Source organism: Mesoplodon mirus (assembly GCF_964341445.2).
Source record: "Mesoplodon mirus genome assembly, chromosome: 1".
NCBI lineage: Eukaryota > Metazoa > Chordata > Mammalia > Artiodactyla > Ziphiidae > Mesoplodon > Mesoplodon mirus.
Window position 1 is genome coordinate 25,281,643 of NC_138976.1, and position 27,657 is coordinate 25,309,299.

At 45.9% G+C, this 27,657-nt stretch overlaps 1 protein-coding gene across 1 annotated transcript in view; it reads right to left on the minus strand.

Moving 5' to 3' along the window:
- The window catches only part of GABBR2 (gamma-aminobutyric acid type B receptor subunit 2), a gene marked incomplete at its 5' end in the record, with an annotated part of 369,241 nt that overhangs the window by 233,202 nt on the left and 108,382 nt on the right, over positions 1–27,657 (minus strand). Inside the window, one exon of the mRNA XM_082619674.1 lies at positions 23,438–23,575. Coding sequence (XP_082475800.1) covers positions 23,438–23,575 — 138 coding nt within the window. The remainder of the gene's footprint in view (positions 1–23,437; positions 23,576–27,657) is intronic.

A 27,657-nucleotide genomic window follows, 5' to 3' on the forward strand; every position in this document is an offset into this window, starting at 1 on the left:
GGATGGGAAGACAGCCATCAGCGTCTCTCTCTGAGCTCTGGCTTGCCATGGAATATTCTGTGAAAGTTTAGGGTCTGCCTGTTGAACTGTGAGTCTCCTTCACATTAAGGACCCACAGGCAGAGAGAATAGGAGAGTGAAGACAACTACAATGACACTTTAGGGAGCTGGGAAACCGGGCTTACCCGTCTCTATGGCTTTGAGAACAAGGCAGAGTATATCCCCTCTGTGGGTGTCTGTTTTTCTCATCTCTAAAAGCAAAGATTTCAAAGGTTCTTTGCAACCACACACCTCTATACTTCTCTCTCCAGCAACTGAAGAAAATGATTAAGGAGTTTGTTAGTTTTGTGGGGGTGTGTGTTTCGTTTGATCTGACACTGTATTTCACTTCTCTTTGTAGATTCAAGTCTAGATGAAAAATGTGAATATACCTCCCAATTTCAGGATCTTTATTAAATTCTCAGCCACTGATGAATTCTTCTCTAAATGCAATTCCTTCTTTACCTGGTTTGGGGTCTCAGAGTTTAAACTTTCTGCAGAAATAAACCATTTTTCAGGTGGAAAGTATAACCAAGAGCGCCCCTAGTTGCTAAATCCTAGGTGAGAAGTGCGGGCCATATGCCAGCGGGGAGAAGATGATTGAGGCTTGCTCTTTTCTCCATTCGGTTTAATCTTCTTCCATGGGTTTGCTGACTGTTTCTGTAATTAAATGAGGGAGGTATTTGTCATCTAGGGTTCCTTTCAGCCAAGATGAATGGAACGCAACTTTCTCAGGAAGCTTCTGACAAAACCCTGTTTGTGGCCAGTGCCAGGACATATACAAAGGCACCGGGCTGTGTGCGTTGGGAACGGGGCTCCACTTCAGATCTGCGCCAGGTCACCGCTGCACCCAAGCCCTGGCAAAAAACTGTTTGGACAAAAAGTGCTTCAACATAGATGCCCGTGAGATTAACGTGATGTGGGGTGGCCGCAAAACATTTCCCGAGTTAAGGAGGGAAAATGAAAGTCTGGCATTTGGGTGAGTTCTTGGGGCCCCACTCCAACCAAGGCCTGCTGGGCAGCATGCGTAGGCTTGCTCTGAGGCTTGAAACCTCTTCTGGAACCTTCTGGGGACAATCACCTCTCCTTCCTGCTGATGAATTTTAGTTTTAATCACTCAGAGATGCACAGCAGTTCCATTTTTACCACCCACGTCCATCGCCGTATCCTTACTGAGGACGTGCAACAATTCGTGAGGGAGGTTGGGAAGGCATAATTGTCTTTGTTCCTCGTGGAGAAACCGAGGCTCAGAAAAGCACAGTGCCGTGCCCAAGGCCCCCATGGCCAGCAAGGGGCAAAGTGGGATTTGAACTCAGATATTTTGACTCCTTCAAGGTACTGCCTAGCGAGCACCTGCCGTGGGGCAAGCATTGTGTGGAGGGCTTGGTGTGAAGGGTTCACTTTGTCATTGAGTGTGCAAAACCACCTTATGAGGTAGACACTATTTTGATCTGCAGTTTTCAGATGAGGAGACTGAGGCTCAGAGAGGTTAAGTCACTTGCATGTGGTCACACAGCAAGAGACTGGCAGAGCAGGGAGACTAACATCACAGGCTTTACTCATTCCACAGACTGCTATGCTTCTTCTCTGTGATTAACAATTTCCAAAACTCGTTTACTGCTTTAGTCTAACTTTGATCTTCACGAAAACCAATGATACAGATAGAGTAGACTTTATTGCCCTCATTTTATAGATGAGGAATCTGAAGCTCAGAGAGATAAGTGACTTGCTCAGAGTCCCATGTTAGCAAATGGCAAGGCCAGGGCTCAAACTTGGGACTTTTGTTCTTGAAACGTGGTTCATCTCTCCAGTGACAAGGCTGCTTCTTAGGGAGGCACCCAGGTACAAGATGAGAAAGCAACTGGGTCCATTTAAAAGAAGAGAGAAGAAAAAAAAGAAGATTTGCTTAAAAGAAAAAACAATACTGAATCCGTGGCTTATTATGCTTCGATTGCCTAAGATGTTCCAATTCAATTACGTGAAACAAAACTCATATGTATATTTGATTTTTTACTGAAGATAAAATTCTTCGCATTTTTCTTTTTTAAACTTTTATTAGGAAATATAAACTACATATATAAGTGTGTAAAATATATATGTTCAGTTCAAAGAGTAATAATAAAATCAAAACCCAACTGTCCATCACCGGTTTAAGAGAAATAACTTTTATTTATGTGTAAATATTAAATTGCAAAGTAGCTTAATTTTTTGCTCTTTAAGATACAATTTTTCCATGTGGCATTCTGTGATTTTTATTTCCTTCTTCACTCCCCTCTACAACATTTCTATCATTGTTTTATGTAAAGAAGGTTGTAAAATAAATATTACTTCCTCAAATCCTTCTTTTCCCCTTTATAAGTAAAAAACAGGAGTAAAATAGAGAAAGAGCCAAACTAAGCTGGTGCTGAGGAACCAGTATGGCCCATAGGGGTCAGAATTTGGAGTTTCAGCTTGGACAGGCTGAGTCTGAATGCCAGCTCCACCACTCACTATGCAACTTCAGGAACATTACTTCACCTTTTGGGATCTGTCCCCTCTACAAACCAGGGTGACAAGCCACTCCCCCCCCCCAATCTTAGTGCTATTCTAAGGATCAGAATAACACAGGCGCCCAACTAATGACTGTTAATGTTAGATCACAGCTTCTAGACTTACAAGTTATGAGAATTGGATGGTATTTCTTACAATTATGAAAAGACTTTTAACTTACAAAGCCCTTTCCTTCAATAACACCGCAACCCTGCGGAGGGCAGAGTGGAGAAGAGTTTACCCATTTTACAGATGAGAGACCTCAGAGAATGGAAGGGTTTGCTCACAGTGATGTGGCTACTACCAGGCTGAGAAATAATTCTAAATTGGGCCTTCTAAATACTAACCTGGCAATTTTAAAATGTCTTGTTAATTAAATATAATAATGATTATATTGCTTGTTTAATTGTGTACAATTAGAACATATGTCTTTGATTTTCTCTTAAACTTCTGATAAGACGCTTCATTCATTTCTCCCTTATAGCTGTGTAGGTGACAAATACAGGAAATTAACAAGTCACATTAGAAGACTCTTTGGTTTCCTCAGCTCCTTTGCACTTTGCTTTCAGCTGATGTCTTCAGGGGTAAGAAGCACTCTTATGTGATCACAGCTGTGAAGCCAACTGCTTTTTAATTACCACACTGCAAAAATCATGTCTCCTCATGTCAATTTAGCACCTCTAATTAGTCAATAGGTTGACATCACATCTATGGAGGGGAAAGGTGTGCTGGGGCCCAGCGTGATGCTTGCAGTGGGAGAGGATGCAGCATTTCCATCTGCTGGATTCTCCCTTCTCTTCAGGGCCAGCTCCTATTCATCTGTCCAGGCCTGCTCACAGCCACCTCCTCCATGTAGCCTTCCCTGCCATCCCTCAGTTCTTCCAGCACTGTTTCCTGCCCTTGCTGTGGAATGCTGAGAAGTAATTGATAGCCAGGCCCATTTCACTGACTGGTCTGTGAGCATTTTTCGGGCTGTCTCCAATCCTCTCTGTAGCTATGGGAGAAGGGAGAGAAGAGGAGGGGCAAGGGAGACAGTGGGAGCACAAAATGCCTCCATGCTTGCCTTCCAGACAAGAGCTCACCATGGTTTTCATATAGAATGGGGCTGAACAGGAAGGCAGGCACTGGTTTGTGTGGCTGAGAAAGACAGGGTTTTAGCTGGGCCTGTCACCTTGGAGCATCTAAAGGGAGTCCGGGCAAAGCTCTGGGTAGCAGTACTCTACCCAGAAGTCACTCAACCAGGACAGGCCAAGACTCCTGAGTGGGGGCTGTGAGCCACCTGCCCACTGACACACAGAGAGAGAGCACATAGAAAGGTCAGGAGGGTGGAGGTCGCCAGGCATCTCACAGCCCGGACAACTGGGCTCTAAAAGAAGGGGTCATTGTAGGTTTCATTTACCCCTGTGAGCCAACACCTCCCATAACCAAGGAAAGGAGAGCAGAATGCTGGACTCCAGACCGCTGAGATTTGCTTCATGATCAGTCCTGGGGAAATTAAGTTAAATCAAGATAAAAGATTCAAAGGCGCTTTCCCAGAATGTGAAGTCTTCTTCAGTGGGACAGAGAAGGTCATCCTGGACCAGTGAGGCTGGGGCTGGGGGCACAAGGAAAGGAGCACGGGTATGTGGTTATGGAACATCAAGACCCAACTCCTCCATGTATCAGCTGCACTTTCACTAGCAATCCATTAGGCCTCAGTCTCCCCACCCGTGAAATGGAGAGAATAAGTCCTATCCTAACTCTCCAGGGCTCCTTTTTTTTTTTTTTTTTTCAAGTGAGAACTTGGTTGTGAAAATGTTCTATAGGAAGTTAAGTCCTATGCTAATAGAAGGTGAGGGTTACAACACCCACCTGGTCAGCTCATCCCTCACCTTTTCTACTGCTCCAGGCTCCTTTCTCACCCTCTCACTCCAGCCTTCTACTTCCCAAAGCATACAAGGCTCTCTCTCATTCCCCCATGAAGAAGCCTTCCTGAACACCTCCAGTCTAGGCCAAGTGCACCTCCCCACCCCAGCCCCATCAGATCTATCACAGTGTATTGTAATTGCATCCTTACTTCCCTCCATAAGAATGTAAGATAACAAGCACTCAAGCTGTCACGTAAGAAGCACTCAAATATTTCTCAAATAAATAGGAAAACTCAGATCAATGTATGACTATTTCAGGGAGGCTAACATGAACCAATAAAAGAAGAAATATTTAGGGCTTCGCTGGTGGCACAGTGGTTCAGAGTCCGCCTGCCGATGCAGGGGACGTGGGTTTGTGCCCGGTCCGGGAAGATCCCACGTGCTGTGGAGCGGCTGGGCTCGTGAGCCATGGCCGCTGGGCCTGCGCGTCCGGAGCCTGTGCCTCCGCAACGGGAGAGGCCACAACAGTGAGAGGCCCGCGTACCGCAAAAAAAAAAAAAAAGAAGAAGAAGAAGAAGTATTTAATAATAAGGTATTCAAGAATGAATCAAAACCTTGCAAAGCACTGAGTTCCCCATCACTGAGGGTACTCAAGGAGACGCTCAAGGGTTGTCCACCAGGGTCACGAAAGGGATTCCAAAACCGGCAAGGAGTTTGTAGTTTTCAGTGTTGTGTTTTACGTGCACTGCTGGTGGCGGACCCAGTGATTTCAGGTGAGCCCCAGTCTAATATTTTATATCTTAATAGGTATGTTTTCTCTTTATTTTCTCCTACACTTCTTCTTAGTAAATGATGCTGATTTTCCATTCATGGTATTTAAATAAAAGGATGAGTTGATTTAAAGGAAAATACTAAATAAATTAATAATACAAGTGTTATACAGATCTGGTAAAATCAAGAAAGTGATATGCAAATGATGTCTGGGAAACATGGGACTGCAGGTGTGTTAAGGAGTCTTAAAGAATGTATGACCCTCAGAAATAAAAATCTACTCAAATTTCCATCACTTTCCACTAAATTAAACCATAATATAAATTCAAATGATGTAGAATGAGCTAGACTCTTAGCTAGGCAAGGGAGAACAGGCACTATCAGGAGTACCAAAAAGAGGGTGGATCTCTCAAATGAAAGAAATTAATTACATAGAAAAAAAAGAGAAATAACTGTAGAAGTAGAAGTGGCCTAAGAGGGTTGCCATATTTAGAAATATTGGGGACATAATTATACTAAAAACTTATTCTTTATTTATCTGAAATTCAAATTTAACTAGGCATCCTGTATTCTATCTGGTAACTCTAAGTAACCATCCAAGCCGGAGGTGGTAAATAGGCTTGAGTCTATGTTATATCATCAACAGGCTGACAGTGGCTGCCAAGAGAAGTGGGTTAAGTCAGTGAAGAGAGTGTGGTGATCAACTATGTTATGTCTGCAATTAGCACAGGAGGGGGAAAGTAATGGCACCAATGCATTCATTTATCTGCCATCCTGGGCTTGTCCAACTCCTCATTTTACACAATGAGGACCAGGGAAGACAAGGGACTTGCCCAGGCTCACAGCACAAGTCCACAGCTGGGCTGAGCTAAACTCATTTGCTGCTCCATGCTGCCTACTTGGAATCAAAACAGAATGCTACCAACGCCATGATTATGTAATTTCAGACTACCCTCAGCAAGCATGACGACCCACGTCATCAGCCAGAATGCACACGGCCAGTCAATCCCTCTACCTGATCCAACTTATCATCATGACTACATTTGAATGCCTTAGAGTAACATAAAAGATGTGAAACAAAATCCATTTACCCCAAGAGAGTTCTGTTGAAGGAGAGATCGTTGCAACAGAAAGCACTCAAGGGTCTGAACTGCCGTGCTCTTCATGTAATATCTTGAGGGTGCTCAGTAGTACAATTTTACATTTGACTCTTGCTTTATTACAAGGCAGATATTTTACCTACCATTCATTGAACTGGATGGAATGAACTAAATCTGTGATTTCTTCTTTATCTTTCTGTTCTTCCCTTCTCTTTTTGGGCCTGAGGTTCCTTACTGCTAAAATGAGGAGACTGCACCAGGTGGATTTTTATTTCAGCTCTAAAATTTCATGATCTTGTAATTCTATGTTTAATTTACAAACCAAGGCAAATTCTCTCTTTAGGCGAGAAAATGAAAATCGCTGGATTAGAGACAACATTGCCAAAAGGGTTTTAAACCAGCCTCTCTCACAAAGAGAATTATTTAGTCTAATTGTTTTATGTCTCCATTTAGATATCAGCCTTTTACTTTCTGTTCTTCTTAATCAAGTTTATTCATTAGTATTCTCTTTCATTCAGTAAAGCTGTATTTTCTAGAAAAATTATAGATGCATTTTCCCTTTGACCCAGAAATCCCACTTCTAGGAATTCACCCCCAACTTACACTGGCACAAATATGACATATGGCCAAGGTTATTCCAACAGATTGGAAACAACCCAAATGTCTATTGATAGCAGACTGGCTGTACAAATTATAGTATATCCACACAAAGAAGTGCTATGCAGTTGTAAAAAGAATAAAGAATGTCTTTACATAGTGATAAAACAGTAAGCTCCAGGAAAATAAAGTGAAAAAAGCAACGTGCCAAATAGCACATATAGTATGCTAGCTTTTGCGTTAGGAGAAAGAAAAATAAACACACACACGTTTGTGCATATCTGCAACAAGAAACACTGGAAGAATACATTTAAAACTAATAAAAATGGTTATCTACAGAGGTGGCATGGAACAGAGAGAGGGAAGTTGGATCGGAGACAAGAATTCTCTACTTTGAATGCTTCCCCAGAGGTCATACAATCAGTTAAAAATATAACACCAAAAATAAGACCCTTAAACACAGATCTACCTGCTTTGAAGCAATTCAGTAAATCATAATCGAACTCATCCAACTGGATATGTACAAAGCCATTGCAGAATAAGCTGAAACAGTATAATTACTCAGATAAAGAAGAGAAACAAATATTTTAAAATGCCTTAAACTACGTTTTGCAATCATTTAGCCTAGTAAGAGAGGATCTGGGAAACAGTAACTCTAGATAGGCTAGTTTGGAGTGCAGCTAGTGGGAAAACGTCAATCAGAGGGAAATTAATTTAATTAAAATTTAAATTAAATTTTCTTAAAATTTAATTTAAAAAGTTATATATGTTTTAAAAATTAATTTAATTAACAATAAAAAAATCAATCCCTGAAAACTGAAAACAAAGGCACTTAAGAGTATATTAAAAAATAATTAAAAAAAAAGAATATATCAAGTTGCTAATGTAATCACATGGAGAAAAATCTATAAGGGGACTTCTGGACACATCTTTATTGTCCAAATAAGGAGGGATATAGTCCCTTCCCCATCCCCAACCCCACACACATTCATAGCTTTTTACTGTGAGAATATTCAAACCTACAAAAAAGTTGAAAGAACAGTACAATGAACACCATATACCTTTCACCCTTCGCCATTTCCCACATCTGCTTTCCTCTCTCTATAAATATATACACACATATAAGTATACATACACACAGAGAGACATACATATATGTACACACACACACATGCATGCGTTTTTGTTTTCAACACATTTGAAATTAACTTGTAAACATTTTGACACTTTACTCCTAAATAGTTCACAATGCATCTCCTAATAATGACATTCTCTGGTATCATTACAGCATAATTATCACACTTACAAAAATTAGTAGTTCAGTATCATCTAATCTATAGTCCACATTCAAATTTCTTTGATTTCCCTAATATGCCCTTTACATTTTAAGAATTCAGAATCCAATCAACACACGAGGCTTGCATTTGATTGTTATATTTTTTTAGTCTCTTTTCATCTAGAACAGTCCTCTGCCCTTCTGCTGTTGTTCTTGTTTTCTGCAACATTAACTTTTTTGAAGAATCCAGGCCAGGCGACTTGCAGGATGTCCTACATTTGTGTGATTATCTCCTGATACTCAGATTCAAATTTAAACATTTTTTGTTTAAAACATTAAAAATTATATTTTTGACCTTAGTTCACTGCAAAAATCTAGAAGCAGTGAACCCCAGTAGCAATGAGCATACCTAGCATGCAGATTGTGGTTTCTAAATATGATTCACCAGAAAGAATCAGGGATCCTTGGAGAAATGGCTGACTCCAAGTCTAAGGCAGGTAAAATATTAAGCACCCAAACTGACAGCAGAGAAAGGAGGAAGGGAGAGAATGGGGCAGGAGGAGGAAAGAAAGGGTCAAAAGGGAACACTCTTTTGTAGAGAAGAACATCAGCTTAAATGTGGAAGGAAGAAGAGAATTAGAAAATGACCAGTTTGCAACTCCAATGTAATTTACAGTGATTCAGGCAAGGACCATCAATAGATGCTAAAACCATCGGGGGAAAGATCGTGGGGGACAGGATATTCACATGGTCTCAAAGTCTCACACCACAGATTACATAATAATTATTAAGGGAAAAAGGTATCTTCACAATAAATATAGCAGATACCACTGTAACCAAGTGATCAAATTTAGCATCATTGATAATAGTTCAAACGTGGGCCTCCTGATGCAATGCACTGAGAAGATGATGTAAAAAATGTAGCTTAATCTTGCCAAAACTGTTTAACCTGAATCTAATTGTGAAGAAACAAACAAACAAATCCAGATTCTGGATTTTGGGGACATTTTGTAAAACAACTAGCTTGAGATTTTTAAGAAGGTCAATATCCTGAAAGCACCATCCCCCCCAAAAAAAGTAGGAGGGATATTCTAGGTTAAAGAAGACTAAGCACATGATGACAAATATAATGCATGCTCCCGGTTGGACCCTTGATCCCCTCCCACCCACCCCTACAAATAAATGGCAAAAGGGACATTTTGGGGACAACTGGGGAAATGTGAATATGGACCATATATTAGGTAATATTATTGTATCACTGTTAGTTTTTTAGATGTGATAATTATACTACGGTTATGTAAGAGAATTTAATTATTCTTAGGAGATTCATGCTGACATATTTAGGGATGAAATGTCATTGCATCTGCAAAGTATTGTCAAGTGCTTTAACAAAAAATAAGTGCGTGTTCTGGCGGGGTCAGGTAGGGGAGAGAGAGGGAGAGGGAAATGCATACATGGCAAAACGCAAACAACTGGTGAATCTAGGTAAAGGGTATATGATGCTCATTGTACTTTTACCTTTTTTGGTGGGTTTGAAATTTTTCAAAATAAAACACTGGAAGAAAATTTGGAGGAAAGGCAGAAACATAAGTAGAGCAGCAAAAACTGCTTTAATGTCTGCATTTAAAAATGTCTGCAACTGATTGGAATACAATCCATTTAATATACTTTATCCATGAATTCACAATGTTACTTATCTAAAAGTGAGAGATTGAGAAAGAAGGAACCCCAAAACAAAAACAAAACAAGAATTCCTGTAGGTCCTCCTATATTCCAAGCCACATGCCTGGCTCTGGGATTCTAGCTGCCAGCAAAGGAGATGTGATCTCACCCTATGGAGGGAGCTGACAACTCTCAGGCAAGCTGGACACTGAACTGGGAACTGAACCTGCAAGGATGCTGCAGGGCAGGGAGAGACAGGTGCCACGGATGTCTCTAGCAGAGGCAGTGATCTGGCTGGAAAGGCTTCCCAGAGAAGTGGTGTTGAAACTGAGAACTGAGCAAAGATCCCTTCTTGCTAGTATGGGTACTGGGTTGAGGCGGAGCTGCTTTGCTGTGCTGAGCATCTACATACCCATTACTATACCAAGGGGCCTGGAGTTTCAGAAGACACCCAGAACTAGAAGGGAGCCATTTTCTGGTCACGCAAAGCCAACATGCCATCTTAGAAGTAACCAGGACAGTGCCATGCAACAGCTCGTGTGGGAACTTGGGGGAACTTTGAGAAAATTACGCTTATATCCACATTTGGACATAATGTCTGAATAGTCATCTGACCTCAGATTGTTTTCCTCAAGTCGAGCGCTTCCTACTGTATAATGCTCTTATCTCGGCATCATGGAAATAATCAATTATTTAATCTTCTTAGTAAACAGATTCAAAGCAAAAGCCTTCTGTATAATTCAAAATGAAAGTAGGCTATGCTCTATTAAAAAAAAAATCAAGCCATTCATTACAAAACCACCTAGAGTAGAACTCTAAGTACCATATGCTTGAAATATTTAGCATGTTATTGATTTTCATGACAACCAGTCCATCTATTTTCTGAGTTGAAAAAAAACATTCATTTTTTACATACAACAAGTTACTGGATGAGTAATAAGTTTAAAAGTGTGTGTGTGGGGGCTTCCCTGGTGGCGCAGTGGTTGAGAGTCCGCCTGCAGATGCAGGGGGTGTGGGTGCGTGCCCCGGTCCGGGAAGATACCACATGCCACGGAGTGGCTGGGCGCATGAGCCATGGCCGCTGAGCCTGCGCGTCCGGAGCCTGTGCTCCGCAACGGGAGAGGCCACAGCAGTGAGAGGCCCGCGTACCACAAAAAAAAAAAAAAAAAAAAAAAAGTGTGTGTGTGCGTGTGTTTGTATCATAAATGATTTACAGGGAGAACACAGGTCTGCACAGACAGGCTCATGCCAGGCTGTGTCATCATCTGCTGACAGGCAAGGTGGGCTGGGGAGGGGCCCCAGAGACTTGGAGGGAGCCTCTGCGGCCCCCACTTCTGCACCCTGAGGTCTGCTCACAGCAGGAAGCAGGGCAAGTCTTGCTCTTTGCACCTCACTTTCCTCATTCTGCCTCACTAAGATGATACCTGTTCTTCCTTCCCCACAGTGCTGCCCTGAGGACTGGATGAGGTTATGAGTGGCAGTGCGCTTAGTGGATGCCAGCATGGACTCCAGAACCACTTCATCCTGGCAAGCCCTTGCGAGACACCCAACCTTTCTGTGCTTCCGTTTCTTCATCTGTGAACTGAGGAGAGTAGTGTCCAGCTCACAGGGTTGGTGTGTAGAGGAAATGAGTTCATTTACGCACAGTGTTTAGAATCATGCCTGCCCCACAGCCAAGGCCACTGAAATGTAGCTAGTAGTACTACAAACTGGTTTTGTAACGTGCCACCCAGATGTGTTCATTCATGCTTTTTGAGCACCTACTCAGTGCCAGGTTCTGTACAAGGCCCTGGGGGTACAGCCAAGGCTCAGACTGGCAAAGACTGTCCTGAAGGAGTTCACAGTGTGGTGGGTAACACTGAACCCTCATCAGAAAACTGCAATATACTGAAGAAAGGGCAGAGATGAAATAAGTGATGAAAAGGCAAAGGGAGGGGGCAGGGACCTCCTGCAGCTGGGGAGCAGGGTTGTGGAAGATTAGGGAGGCTTCAAAGAGGTGGCACTTGAACTAAATATCAGAAATGCAGAGGACTCCGCCAGGTGCAGAGGGGTAACAGAGAGGGCATCAGGCAGTGGGCACAGCATAGGCAAAGCCCCCAGAGCTGCAGAGAGCAGGTTCTATCCCTTAGCACGCGGGGAATGGACTAAAGGGGGACTGAACAGAATGCTGGTATCACAGCTCTGCCACCACTCACGGAATGACCTTATGCAGGATGTGTCACCTCTCTGGGGTCACTTCCTTCACCTTAGAATGGAGGGTTCTCTGCCTGGAGAGCTCTTGGGGAGACTGCATGCCTAAGTGGTAAGTGGCTTAGGAATGGAAGGGGAACCAGGCCCCAACCCGTGAGCCCCTAGGGGAGGGAATCGCATGCAGGGCCCAAGAGGGAAGCTAACAGGGTGAAGGCAGGTGCTGATGGCTTTGAGCCACAGGGGATACAGGGAATCGGGATGTGACATTATCAAGGTTATCTGGCCCATCAGCTGGCCCAACCCTCTCCCTTTACAATGGGAGGCCCAGGGAGGGGTGTACAGAGGCTACACAGGTAGCCTCAGGGAGCTGGCCCCAGATCCCAGGAGGTAGATCAGGAGGCCACATGGGTGCCCTGGTCCTTGAAGGAGTGTGAGCATGGGGCGGGAAACTGTGGGCATCATCTCAGGTCATCTCACAACCAGCTAGGGTTAGTACGATGCCACTGCCACATCACAGATGAAAGGCTGAGAGTGGGAGCGTCATCTGCCCAAGGCCATCAGCTAGTAAGTGCCAGAGCCTGTATGGGAACCCCAGCCCATCTGACCACAAGCCCAAGAAAAACAGGGTATCATCAGTATTACAAGTTGACCAAGCATGTTAGCCCCTCTGGGCCTCCGTTTCCTCGTCTGTACAAATAGGCACAAGACCACTTTATCAAGCAGGACAAGGATGGGGCAGTCAATGTCATACCATGACACAAGCCCTGTACTTTTGTCCCAGAGCACCTGCCCAGCAGCCACCAAGCACCCCGGGCCCTGCCTCACGCCAGTGTTAGCACAGTCCTGGGAGGAAAGCAGACAGGTATGGATGATGATGCTCAGGCTCCAGTAAGGGGAAGTGGTTTGTGTAAGGCTACCCAGCTGAAGATGGCAGGGCCAGGATGGGAAGCCACATATTCTCATGTTGAGCCAGTGCCCTTTCCTTTGTTCCTTATTTGGAGCCACAAGTTCCCTCTGCACTCCTGGCCACTATGGGATCAGGGGCCTTTCTGGCTGAAAGAGACTCCCAGGTCAGCCTGTCACACTGAGGCTCGAGCACCACAGTTTGACAAGAGCCCCTGTGGTCCATGATGCTGACCGCAGGGACGTCCAGAGGTGTTGAGAACACTGACTGCACCTGCATTTTCACTCTGACATTCCAAAAGTGGATCCTGGGGCTGAATCAGTAGATCTCTCCCCTAAGCCAACTGGAGTCTGAACACTTAGCCTCAAAACCCTTTCCCACTCAGCTGACACACCTGGCTGTCCTTCAGAAACTCCAGGTAATCCTGGGTGACAGGTACCTTCGATTGGCAAGAAACACCTAGGATGTTGTTAATTTTCAGAGTCAGGGTGAGTAGGGCTGGGGTGGGGCCTGGGAGTCTGCATTTCTAACATGCTCCCAGGTGCTGCTGCTGGTCCGTGAACCACACTGCTTCAGAGAATCTCTAGACCAGTATTTCCTTGATGATAAGAACTAGCCAAGGCATTTGTTTAAAATCAGCTTCCCAGGCTTCTTCCCTGGACATGCTGATCAGGGAAGCTGGAAATCTGATTTTTAACCAGTAAACCAGCACCCTGCCCCCACTCTGCCTCACCTGATGAGTCCTACCATCAGATACACTTGAGAAACACTGCCTAGTCCAACCCCCTCATCTGGTGCCTGAATGCCCGCTGAGCATCCCCACCAGGAGCCATCCAGTCTCCACCTGAGGGTGGCCCGTCACGCTAAGGCAGGGGTTCTCACTGACTGCTGTGATCAGAATCACCTGGAGCACTAAAAAAGGACTCAGAGACCAGGCTGCTAGAAATAGGACAGGGCCTGGTGAAGGTGACCAGTTCGTCCCCATTTGCATGAGCCTTTCCTGTCCACGTTTCCTGCTCCACATGTATTATTACTACCCCATTAGGTTGGTATTATACCCATTATACACATTTGTCCTCCTAGAGAGACTTACTTTTCTGATTCCCTTTCCAGTTCTTTCCAGATTCAACTTGTAATTCCAGACTTGATTCAACATAATCTGTGGTTGTGCTGCTTCCTAGCAGCATCAGCCATACCGTAAGCAGTGCGAGTAATTTATTTATTTAGAATGAATTATTTATACCCAGCATACTTCCAGGCAGTGAAAGACTCATCAACAATGGGGCCATTGGAGTTGCACACTGGGAATTGATATTACTTTAGATACCATGGTCTTGAATTAAAAATGGGGGACAGAACCTTGAATTGAATCTTTTACCAGATGGACAGGAAAGATACAGCTTGGGTCCTTGGCAGGAACAGACTGGGAACTGCCATGCACTTGGTAGCACTGTGCCCTTTTTTCCTCTGCTTCTGTGAAAACTCAACCAGAAAAGAGCATGTGCACCTTTCACATATGCCTTGGGCTTATTTGGCCTCTCCTGCAGGTTCTTTGTTTTAATTTTACTGTTCTGAATCACCTCCGCGGTCTGTGATAGTTCATTTCATCCACAAAACTTTGAATCTAGAGACAAATGGAGACACAATTTTTCAAGGAGTTCCCTGTCCAGGGTCTGGCTGGCAGCTCAGATGCCAACAGCATCAGTATGGTAATATGATCCTTAATCTGTAAGGAGCACCAGTCTGAAAAGGGCTACCACCTGCTCCACCTTCCCTGTCCTATCTGATGCTCTCAATGGCCCCAGAAGAAGGGCAGATTTAGTTAGCCCATTTCAGAGATGAGTTCAGTGAGGCTCCAGGAGGCTTGCCGATTTGCCCAAGGCTGCTGTCAGTGACAGACATAGGAGGGACAATTACCCAGAGCTTCTAGATTTTAGGCCTCAGTTCTGGCTACTACGCCCAACTGCTCTTCTGCCATATCCACCTGTCCTGGGGTGGCAGCGCTGGGCAGTGGAATTTGCACTGGCCTGGGAGAGTACACAGCAGGCACTGCACTTGTTGAATAAAGGAATGAATAAACAAATATGAGCATGAATGAACGAGAACGCTTCCCTTTCCCCACAGAAGATCAGTGGGTTCTGCTGGAGCCCTGTTGAGGGCTCATGCTTCCTCCCACCCATTTGTATGCAAACCAATAGCTAGCAACCTTCCCTCCCCTCATGTATGACACTCCACCTGCTCCCAGAACCTTACTTTACTGGCATCCAATGTCACGGCCAGGAAGGCCTATCCATACTCTCCAGTCCTCAGGGTCTCTCCCTCCCCCTCTACTTGGCCCATAATGCATGCCTTTAATATTTCTTCTCTTTTTCCTCCCCCACCTTTTTTTTTTTTTTAATGAATCCAGAAGGTGGAAGCACCTCATAGATTATTAATGTGCTAAATGGCCCCTCAAGAGACCAGCGCCAAGAAATGGCTCCAACCCGCGCTGGATTACTGGCCTCCATTCTCTTTCTTAGAGAGTAGCACAGCAGCGGCAGCGGCAGCGAAGTTTCCAACTGTGGCTAATCACACCGTGGCTCCTGAGTGGTTTTCAATCAGGTCCACAGTCTCTGTCGCTCCACGGCAAGGGTGTGGCAGCCACATGGGCTGGGCAGTGGTGGAGTTCTGGCCTGCTGGATTTTGACTCTTGGGGGCTGAGAAGCAGACGTTATGTGCACCTTGAGTGTCTTGCTGAAGAACCCCTATCTTGCCCCCAATGCCTTAAGTTTCAGGGTCTGCAGTGCCAGAGTAAATAACCTTTGCTGTTGATGCAAAACAGGGGCTATAATCGGAGGTCTGCTCCTGGGGAGGAGTCCCTGTCATTGTAACATTATTACATCATAACATTGTACCAGCAGCTACTGTTTTGTATCTCTAAAGGTGCTTTCACCTAAGAGGAAAAGCCTTCACTGATTCTCACAACTGCACAAAACATATTAGGCTAATTTGCTATTCCCATTTTACATAAGAGAAAAGTGAGGCTGAGAAAGATAAAATAAGACCATGGTGTAATTACCAAGCACTGGAGAGTGAGCCATGGGACCCAGCTTTGCTGTTACTGTGAGAACTTGGGTAAGATCCTACCCACTTTGGGCCTCTGCTTCCCAGTCTGTGCAACAGGGAGACTGGACCCAATGATTGCTAAGACCTTATGTCCTTCTATGAATCTACCTCAAATTCCACAAACCACAGCTAAGTAAGAAACAATCTTTTGATTTCTCAGGCAACCTACAGCTTTAATAAGATAATCACATGAGAAAATCAAGTCAGATGACAAAGTTTCTGTTCCTATAAAGGAAATGGCATCGACCGATAGTTTAGAGCTATGTTGGAACTCAGTAAATAGCAAAGGGCTTGATTTGAGGGTTTTCACAGATTTGGTTTCTTAAATGTCAAAACCAAGCATGACTTAGTTTTTTCAGAAATCAAGTCCTAGACGTGCCAACAGTTACACAGAGTCGAGGTTCTCCTGTCCACATGCCCTCCTCACTTCCACTCCCTCACATGAGCTTGGCCGAGGAGACAACCCCATCACACAAACTGAAATGTTCCTGCCCAGGAAGGTCCTCGAGGGAGTGCCAAGGCAGGCCAGGAGGCAGGGTGGGCTGCTGAGGGGAGGCTTGGGATGGTGCCAGGAGAAATGCATCTACAATTTAATAATCTGCTGCAGCTGCCTTTTTAAAGGACAGGCTCTGCGGGATACGGTTCTTGATGAAATAGTGTTTGCAACTTCCTGCGAGCAGCCCTTTATCCCTTCAGGAATCTGACTTTACTTTCATCAGCAAGGCTATTTCTCTCTGCAAGCTGAGGCAACTATCATCTCACTCCCAAGAAGGAAGGAGTTTTGTCCTGCTCTTAGGGTGTGAACTCCCGCTGGCCACACCTCTTGTACCTTTGCTGGCTTTGCCTCCATCTTCCCCACCCAGCACCAAATCCTCCTGCTCCCCAGGCTCCGTGCTTTCAGAAGGACAGACTACGTTGGTGGGAGCTTTGTAGAACTTCTCCAAAAATGTGCAAGGCAGGGTCAGAAGCAAGCCCCCTTCAGATCTCCGAGGAAAGAATTCTAAGGGAGTCTGAAAACATTTCCAAAGGAAGCGTATTCGTTCAAAAGCATCAGGGCCAGAGATGGGAGATGTGAGCTGAGGCCATGCCAGAGATCATTTCAGGTGCCCTTTATGTCCTTTTTTACCAAGGGGCTGCAGGTAGAAAGCCCTTGGGTTCCTCTAGGTCTGGCAGGCTCTGATGATCTGCCCTCATCATTAGGAATGAGCCTGAGGTCTAGAAGGCAGGCATCCAGCCCTCGGTCGGCAAACATGCCCAGGTACCCCTGAGCATCTAAGGCAGGACTGCACCAGGCCCTGCCCTAGGGCAGCTCGAGGCCGGGCGGGCGCAGACACAGGGCAGCAAACACCATGCGAGGGCTCTGCAGGTAAAGGAGCACAGGGGAAGGAACGGGAAGCTCCACAGAGGAAGGGGCAGCCAAACTGCACCCGCCGGGTGGAGAGACCACGGGCAGAGGGAACAGCCTGTACGGGGATGGTGGCACATGAAGGAGCGGGTGGGTGGCAAAGAGAGGAGCACCTTTTGCCACACCACAGGCTGCGGGCTTTGTCCCGGGGATGTTTGCCCCAGCAGCATCCCCTGCTGTCTCCTCCATGTCCTCTTTCCCACAGGGGCTGTGTAAATTGAAATTCTGTGGACCAGGAGCACTTGTCAGAGTCCTGATGTCTGGGAGATGAGCGGGGCTTAGAGGTCACCTGGCCTAAGCAAGTTCCCAGGAACCAACTGCATCCACGTCACCTGAACTGCTGGTTCTGAAATGGCAGCGGGGGTGAGAAGTGGGGTCCACAGTCCTTTAAGGACTTGAGGAATCCCTTAATCTAGACCTGCTCAGAATGGAGCTAGGGAATCTGCATTAACACAAGCACATCCTTGGCCCCCATAAATGACTCTCACCATATAGTGTGAGAGCCAGCAACCTGGCGTATGCCTACTCTATGGATTAAATCTCAGCAACAGTGGGACCGGATGAGACTAGAATGTTCGGGGAACCTCCGGCAACGGGACCTCACTACTTCACAGCCAGGCAGCCTGCTCCACACCGGATGCCTCCAGCGGCAAAGGCTTGCTTGCAGGGAGCGGAGGACCCTGCTCCCCTCTAACTTCAGCCTTGCTCCTGCATCTCCCCACCTACATCTTAGAGACCCAGCAAAATCTCTCAAAGAGCCATGCAGGTCTGGAGGCTAAGATTTCTCCCTCCTCCCCAGCGCCTTGCATCTTCTCCAGTCTGAACATGCTCAGCCCTCCAACAGCCAGAACCTCACCCTCCCCAGATGCCTCCCAGGCTATGCCCTGGTGGGTCTCTCCCAGTGTGAGGCCCAGATGGCGGGGTCTGACCAGGAGGACAGGGACAGAGCCTGCACTGCACGCCCTGGACTCCACGAAGGTCCTCGCGTCTAGTTGGAGGAGCTGACGTTCCCAGTGACTCACATCACGACTTAAACAATATTAGCCTCTCGACACAGCAACCATGAATCAAGAAGTCCAGCGAAAAGCAAAAGTTAAATTTAACTGATTTTAGCACCAGGGTAAAATTTCACCCCTTTGTGGCGCAAATCCCTATTTTTGTAGTACCAGGAAACAGAAACAATTGATTACGCATTCCAGGCTGTCTCTGTCCAGAAAGCATTGTTCCCCCAAAAGGCAGTCGGTGCTCCTTTTCAATTACACAAATTACATGCATTTTCCCATTTGTGAAACTCTGTTTCGGAGCCCGGTTTTGAATAAGTTAAGGGATGGATCAAATCCCTTGGGCGACAGCAGACCCACTCACCCCAGTCCTCTACCATCTCTTCAAACAAGCTCAGCCTCCAGGAGGTGGGGAGTGGGCGGGAGGTCCCTGGAACCTGGTCCTGTGTTAGCAAATGGGGCTGTGTTCCCCGAGAGTTGGGGGAGGGAGAAATCTTCCAGGGCTACTCTCCATCACGACCCACATCTTTGTTCCTACATCCCCCTGCTTGACTTCTCAGGCTGGGAGAAGTCTGTTCTCCTTGGCTCACCCTGTGATGAAGGTCCCCAGAACTCTCCAAACTGCTGGGTACCGTCCAATTCTTAGCCCCTCAGTGTCCCTCATCTATGCACAGCCGGAGCCCTGGATCTGCCCAGGTGTCTGGTAGCAGATGCCTAGGGCAGTGGTGGACTGAGCACGAGAATCACCCACAGGAGCCTGTCGGCAACACATAGGGATTCTGCTGAGGTGGAGGCTGAGGATCTGCATTTTTCTCCCAAGTCCTCGGCCTCCCCATGGTCAAGTCCACATTGTGAGAAACTCTGCCATGGAGGGTTTCAGGCTCCCAGTCTATCCCCTGCACTTAGTTCAGTTTAGCACTCAGTGAGGACCTACTGGGGTACTAGGCCCTGGGCGAGGCTCTGGCAACTAAGAGGTGAAGAAAACAAGAGTCCCTGCCCCCAAGAAGCTTACAGTCTAGTAGGGAACACCCAGATATAGAATAAATTATTCTCCACAGAATGTAATTCATTTAATAATGGAACACCGTATGCAATATAGAAGTGATGTAGAACCACGCACGTTCCTCAATCTTCTTTTCACTATCACTCTCCTAAGAAACCTTTAAGCATTTTTCCTAATCCCACCCCACTCATGAAATTGTAATACCACAGATATACTATATATCCGTTTATGCGCCATATGTGTACCTGTGCATTATACATTAAAAGAGTGAGACTTTTTGCCCTCTTCCCACAAGAATGAATTTTCACCCCCTTGAGGGAGATGACCCCCCCACTGAGAAGGCATTGTTTAGGAGGGAACAATTAATTCACTTAGGGATGGGAGGCACAGAAGGAAACAGATCAGGAGAGGCATTACAGAGGAAGCAGTACCTATCCAGGGTTTTGAAGGATGAGCAGGAGTTCAGCAAAACAGAGAAGGGACTCAGCATCTAGCCTCCCCTGCTGGGCAACCTGAGCTCTTGCTTTCCTCCCAGAATTCCTCCTTCCTGTGGAAGCCAGCCTCCAAGATGGTCCCTAGTGATCTTCACCTCCTGCTATAGCTTGTATAGTCCTCTCCCTCATAAATCAGAGCTAAATTTGTGATCAATAGAATACGGCAGAAATAATGATATGCAAACTCTGAAGCTAGATCCTAAAAACTTCTGCAGTCTCTACTTCGGTCTCCTAGATGACTCGTTTTGGGGGAAGCCAGCTGCCATGCCATGAGGACCCTCTAGAAGCATTATGGAGAGGCCCCCACGGGGAAGCCCCAATTTGCCAGCCATGTGAGGGGACCATGCTGGAAGCAGACCCTCCAGCCCCAAGCAAGCCTTCAGATGATGCCAGCCCCCAGCCTCCAAATCTGCCAGCTGGACCTCAAACATCTTGGAGCAGTCGCAAGCCATTCTGTGGGTCTGAATTCCTGACCCCCAGAAGTAATGGAATAATAAATGATTATTGTTGTTTTAAGCCACTAGATTTTAAGGTGATTTGTTACACAGCAATAAATAATACACCCCACATCTCATAACCCAAGTTTCTGTCTTGTCAGCTCCTCTAGGCTAGAGGCCCTCTTTTGCATGCTGAGGCTGGGGAGCTCTAGCTGCCAAGCCAGAAGTTTGCAACACTGTGCTTGCTCCTACAGCTCCTAGAGAATTCTGAGGGGCAGACAGTTCTAAGTGAGGCTCAGAGAAGGTCAGGAAGCTCCCTGGATTCCTCTGGGGGGGGGGCGGATTTTACAGGGAGCTTGCTCTCTCACGTCTGGGCAAAATATCCAGCTGCAGACCCTTCCCTCCCTCCCTCTGACCATTCAGCATCTAATAAGGTCTGTGAAGTGTTAGGCACCAGGAAAAACAGGAGTAACTCAGGCCTCGTTTCTGTTCTCAAGGAATCCATAGCTCAACTAAATACATCCCCACATCTGCAAAGCCCTAAGAGGGGGAAAGGCAGACAGGCTTGCGGGGGTGGGCTGTGTACATGCTCTGCTAGAAGTAAACAGGGGGAAGTGAGAGAAAGAATTTCTAGAGGGCTACTTTAGATAGTGCAATAAGAAAAGGCTTCCTGGAAGAGGCAGCATTTAAGCTGGGTCTCTGAGAACGGGTAGGACTTGGCATACAGGTCATGGGGAGAAGGGGATGTTTCAAGTGGTGGGAACAGTGTTTCAGGAAAGACAAGGAATGCTAAGTAGTTGGGGTATTCAACTCAGGGAATAGCAGGAGACGGGGCAGGGGTGTCAACAACGATAAAACAAGAAACACTTAGTGCTTAGGACATGCCAGGGCACAGTTCTAATCCCTGTTTAATAATTTAGCCCACACAGCAGCCCTATGAGGTCAGTCCTCTTATTACCTTGCTTTTACAGATGAGAGTCTGAGGCTCAGAGAGGCAGCGCCTGGCCCTGACCAGCAGGAGTCTGGCATGCTCCTCAGTACTCAGGAGAGAGAACTCAAGGGCAGAGAAGGTGCATGACTCCACCAAGGTCTCACGGCTGTTTGTGGGCACCGCAGGGTTGGAAGCCAGGCTCCCCCGGCACATTGAGCCGTGCTGGTTCCCAGCTACGTGGTTAGGTTTGCACCAAAGCACGCTGAGCTGCTTTTCTGGCCTCATCCACTGTTGCATCCGCCCACCCTCAGCATGGCCTGCTCCGGCCACAGAGAATGACTCACTGCTCTCCAAGCCCACACTCCTTCCCACCTCCTGCTTTTGCATGCCCAGTTTCCTCTGCCAGCAGCGCTCTCCTCCACGTCTCCAGCTGTCCAACGCCCTCTCCTCCTTCGCAGCCAGCTCCCCATCACCTCCCCTGAGAAGCCTTCCTGAACCCAGGGCTGAGTGGGTGGGTGGCTCTCCCCTGGGACCCCACTCTTCCCTTATCACAGCTCTGCTATGGCTGCCTCCCACCTCCCCTCTGGGGCACGAGCTCGGGGCTCTACCCCCAGCGCCCCATATACGCAGGGCTGGACTCAGAAAGTACGTCAGTGAATGTGAGCAGAATGAAACCAGATACCCCTGTGGTCTGGCTCCTGCCCACCCCTTCATTCTCATTCTCACCCCCCTGACTCCCCACCCACCATGCTCCAGCCCCACTGCCCTCTTTTCCGTTCCCCGAACAAGCCAAGTTTGTTCCCATCACAGGCTGTCTGCATTTGCTATTCCATCCTGACGTGGAATACCCTTCATCCAACCAACTCCTTCTCACCCTTCAGGTCTGAGTTCAATTGTCACCTCCTCTAAGAGGCCTTTCCTGACTGCCTGGAGGCGGCCACTATTTATCCCATCACCCTGTTTACCTCTACCCTAGCCAGTTCCTTACCGCAATCTTATCTCAAGGGCCAAACTGCCTGAGTTTAAATCCTGGCTCTTACCTATGAGCTGAGGGTCCTTGGGCAAGTTACTTAGCCTCTGTGTGCCTTGGTCTCCTTATCTGTAAAATGGGATGATGATAATACCAACAGCATAATACCAACAGTTGTAAGGAGTACATGAGTTAATGAAAATACGTGCTCAGAACAGTGTCTGGTATGTTGTAAGCCTGACATACATACTATACAAGTATTGTTCTTAGTATTATTACTTAATTGTTTATTTGCTTATTGCCTGCCTCCCTCCTAGAAGGTAAGCTCTGAACAGGTAGGGACCACGTCTGTCCCGTTCAGCACTATATCCCCAGTGTCTACCCAAATTCCAGGCACACAGTAAGTTGCATTATATTTATTGGATCGAAGAATGATGGATGATGGATGATGAATGGATGGATGAATGGACGAGGGATGGATGGATGAAGCAAAGAAGTAAAACATGTTCCTGGGCCACAACTCATCGTTGGGTCTCATCTTTCTACACTTCTCTCTCACATTCTAAATAACAGCTAGCACTGGTGAGTTTCACCTATATCAGACCATACATTCACTGGTGGAACATACAACAGCATATAACATTTGCCAGTGTAAAGAGTGAATAACAGCCAAGAGCCCCAGAAAAGGCTTAACCAAGGAGAAAGGCAGTCTTAGCGGACAAAATAATTTCAGTGAGGGTGGAAGGTTTGGATCATCTAGTTAAAGAAATGGTGAGAGCAGGTCTCTGAGGCCTGAAGGTCTAGGGTGTACTTGGGGAAAGGTGGGTTGTTTAGAGGGGCTGAGGCATGGAGTGAGTGGCAGGGATAGGAAATGAGACTGGACAGGAAGACTGGCTGGATGTTGACAGTCCTGAAAGTCGGGCTAGGGAGTCACTGGAATATTTCAAACATACAGTGATGGCGTCAGGGCTACCCTTTACAGCCCCACTGTGTCAGCCAGGACAGGCCGGAGGATCAAGCCAGGAGGTAGGGGCAGTGGGAGGCTGTGTAATCATTCAGGAAAGAGTATGGGAGGTGTGAACTGAGCAACTTAGGAACCATGTTGGGCAAGGAACCATTTCTGAGAAAGACTGGAGGCCAAAGACAGTTCCCCAACCAAAGGTGGCCCAGACCTTACCTGTACCAGATTCCAGCCTTGGAGGGACTCTGCGATGATGGACGTAACAGATGGACAGACTCCTCCAAACACCATCAAGTGGTTCGGCCCATATTTTATTGCGTCGTAGAAGGCTTTCAACCCTTTTGCATTATCACACTGGGGAGCAACACAAAGAAAGAGAAGCCCAAATTAGAAACAGCTTTCCCCAGGGACAAGAGCCCAACAGTGGATTCACACAAACAAAACTTCCTCATGGGAAACCTGGGTTTCAGTTCTCTCATCGTGAGGCCTCTCTTTAAGCCAGTCCTGAGCCCATGCTGTGAGCTCAGTGAGGTGTGGTCTTGGTACCTCTCTTCCCAGCTCTCCTCCCTCTGAGTGCCCTCCAAATCTAGGACTTTAGGCTCCCCAGCTATCTCCCTTCAGAGCACACTGAGGAATGGGCCCCCAAATTCCTCACCCTGGGCCTCTCCCATAATGGTCATCTATATTTTAAAAGAAGATAAATCCACACCCATTAGGATGGCTATTATCAAAAGAGTAGAAAACAACAAGTATTGGCAAGGGTGTGGAGAAAGTGGAATCTTTGTGCATTGCTGCTAGGGACATAAAGTGGTGCAGCTGCAATAGAAAACAGTACTACAGTTCCTCAAAACAGAATTAAACAGAATTATTATATGATCCAGAATTCCGCTTCTGGGTATATACCTCCAAGAACAGAAAGCAGGGACTCAAAGAGATATCTGTACACCCATGTTCACAGCAGCATTATTCACAGTAGCCAAAAAGTGTAAACAACCCAAATATCCATCAAGAGATGAATGGTTGAACAAACTGTGGTTTATACATACAATGGAGTATTTTTCTGCCTTAAAAAGGAGGGAATTCTGACACATGCTATAACACGGATGAAACCTGAAGACATTATGCTAAGTGAAATAAGCCAGACACAAAAGGACAAATGTTGTATGATTTCACTTAGGTGAGGTACCTAGAATAGTCAAATTCATAAAGATAGAAAGTAGGATAGTGGTTACCAGGGGCTGGAGGAGGGGGAAGCGGGGAGTTAGTGTTTAATGGGTACACTTTCAGTGATGGTAACATTCCGGAAATGGATGGAGGTGATGGTTGCACAGCATTGTGAATGTACTTAATGTCACTGAACTGTACACCTAAAAATAAAGTGGCACATTTTATGTTATATACATTTTATCACAATAAAAAAGGAGGAGGAGGAGAAGGAGAATGAGGTGAATCTACAGGGAAGAATCTGTTCAGCAGACACTTGCCAAGCACCACTCTGTGTTCAGCCCAGGGCTGGATGCTGAGGAAACAGAGAAATTGGACACAGCCCTGCCAAGGAGCTCGCATGAGAGGAAAACAGATCCTGGTGACCCGCTCTGGAAATGAACAAGGACAAATGTCCGCAGATGTTGGGAGTCAGTTACGGCTCACCTCCCTCTTCTCCACTTCCATCACTCTCATCAAGCCGTGTGGCCGGCTCTCCCCTGGACAGAGCCATTGGCTGCAAACTGGGCGTCTTGCTCCTCCTGAGACCCAGTCAAGCCCAGTCATCACCTAGCAGTCTGAGGCCCCTTTGTAAAACATAAATTAGTCCCCTTTTTACTCTGCTGCTTTCTGTGCACTTAAAACCCAAACTCCTATCAGAATATAATTCTCAAAAGGTTAAAAACATAATTCTCATGAAAATCAATAGTGGGTACATGTCAACCTTTTATTTAACTAATAAAGGGCATCTGCAGGATGACAAGGTCGATTCAAAAGAAAATTTGGGAAACAGGGATTTTTATAGTGAATGCAAAATAAGAAATAAGATTGCTAAGTTAGATACAAAACTGGTTAGTGTCCTATAGGGCAATAAAACTATCACCTTTGGGGACAGAAAAAGAAATCATTGAAAACCAGCACATCTTATCAATTTTAGAGAATTGTAAGATGCCTTAACTTCCCCCAGTCAGATGACCCTAAGGAAGGGCTGTTAGAAAACACTCTAAGTGTTAGGCTAACTGGTTCTATAATAACTATTTTATATTGTTTACAAGTTTGGTATGATATTCTTCACCATCCTTACCACAATGGATGCAGGAAGCCACAAGATCCAGCCCTGCCTCCCACTCTGACCTGATTTCCCTCCACTCTCTTCCTTGCTCACCAAGCACAGCCTTACCAGCCTCCTTTTTGATCCTTGAAAGGAAGAGCAATTTCCTTCCTGCCTCTGGGCCTTTGCACTTGCTGTTTTCTTTGCTGGGAATGATATTCACTCGGTTCTCAGCATGACTCACTCCTCATCATTCAAGTCTCAGCTTAGCCGTTACCTCCTTAGGGAATTCATCACTGTTGCCCTACCCAAAATGGTCCTCACCCCCCGTCACTCTCTAAGATGCCACCTTAGTTAATGCCCTAATATAGCTCCTAAAATTATCTGAAATCACCTTGTCTATTTTTGTTTGTCTGCATATTGACTGTCCTTTTAATTAAAATGTAAGCCCTCTGAGGACAAGGCTTTTTGGTCATTGTTTCCACTGCTGTCTCCCCAGAGCTTATACAGGAGCCTTAGTAAGGATGTGCTGAATGCCTGAGGGGGCCCTCTGACCTCCCTGCATCTCTTTCTCCCCTCTCTTTCTACTTCCATGTGTCTCTCCTTATTTTTGTCGTACTTTGTCTCCCCGCCCCTTCCCCTCAAGTGACCATGATGTGGGATCAGGGTGGGTTAACATTTGTTGCTCTCTCCTTGTCTATTTGAGAGACTCTGGACTGAGATCCACGGTGGGCGTCAAGAGGGATAGAAACACGAGTCTGACTCAGTTCCTGGCCTCAGAGAGCTCACTGCCCAGTGAGATAGGGGCACGGGTGGCCCCAGCATGTGATGGACAGGGCTCAGTGCTGGGGCAGAGGCACCATGGGGAAGCACCAGGGAGGGCTCTGGGGTCAGGGGTGCGTTAAGACTGAGGATGAGGGCAAAGTGGCCTGTGCTAAGGCTAAGGAGCGCTCTGAACGCCAGCCAAGAGAGTTTGGATAGTACCCTGGAGAGATTCAAGAAATGATTCAATTTTAAAATTTTAATTTAATTTAAAAATTGGCCAAGTTAATTTTCTTGCCAAGAAAGACAGAAGGAAAGAAAGATGGAAAGGAAGGAAGAAAGAAGGAAGGAGGAAGGTCGGGGGGAAGAAAGATGAAAATTCTCATTGCTTCTTGGGGCCCTCTATTAATTGCTCCTGTTTCTTGATTGAAAGGAACACTTCCCACCCTCAGTGGAGCCCAAGTGGATATAACACAGTAGTTCATTTTTACTTGTTTCTAACATGATTTACTGAATCATTTTCCATTTTAATACATTCCTGTAATGATTTTAGCTTGCTTTGTAATCTGTACTAATGACAATGATGATACAGTACCACACGATTTATAATCAAAGCTGCATTAAAATAATATTAGCAACAATGAACTTATTAATACCTGTTTGCTCAGCAAACGTTTCTCCAGTACCTAGTCCTTGTAAGATTCTTCATTAATAATGATGCCCTGGCTTCTCACAAATATGTACCTTCTGAATGTCAACTCAAAAATCTGAGCATATTTGACCACTGGTATTTGAGCTGCAAAGTTTATCTCACTCAGTTTTCACCAAACCGTGTGGAAGGCAGAATTCTGGCTCCCATGACCCCCTTGGTCTTACTCTCATGCATATGTTATGTTACACGGCAAATGGGACTTTGCAGATGTAGTTAAGGTTAACGATCAGCTGACCTTAAAGTGTTATCCAGGTGGCCCAGTGTATTCACACAAGCCCTGAAAAGCAGGGAAGTTTTCTTGGCTGACAGCAGCGGGGAAATCAGAGATTCAAAGCATGAGATGTATTTGATGTGCCATTGTTGGTTTGAAGTTGAAGGGGGACCTCAGGCCTACAATCGCAAAAAACTGAATTCTGCCAACAACCTGAATAGTTGGGCCTCCAGATAAGAACCTAGCCCAGCTGACTCCTTGATTTTGGCCTTCGAAAGCCCTGAGCAGAGGGCTCGGCAGAGTCATGCAGGTCTGGACTTCTGGCCCACGAATGGTGAGACAATGCACAGTTTTGGTTTAAGCCACTAAATTTGTGGTCATTTGTTACAGCATCAATAGAAAAGTAATGTGGTGAAGTAAAACGAGAAAAATTAGAATAATACAGTGAGATTTTCCTTAACGTTAAATGTATTCCATTTAGAGAACTATCCTTAATT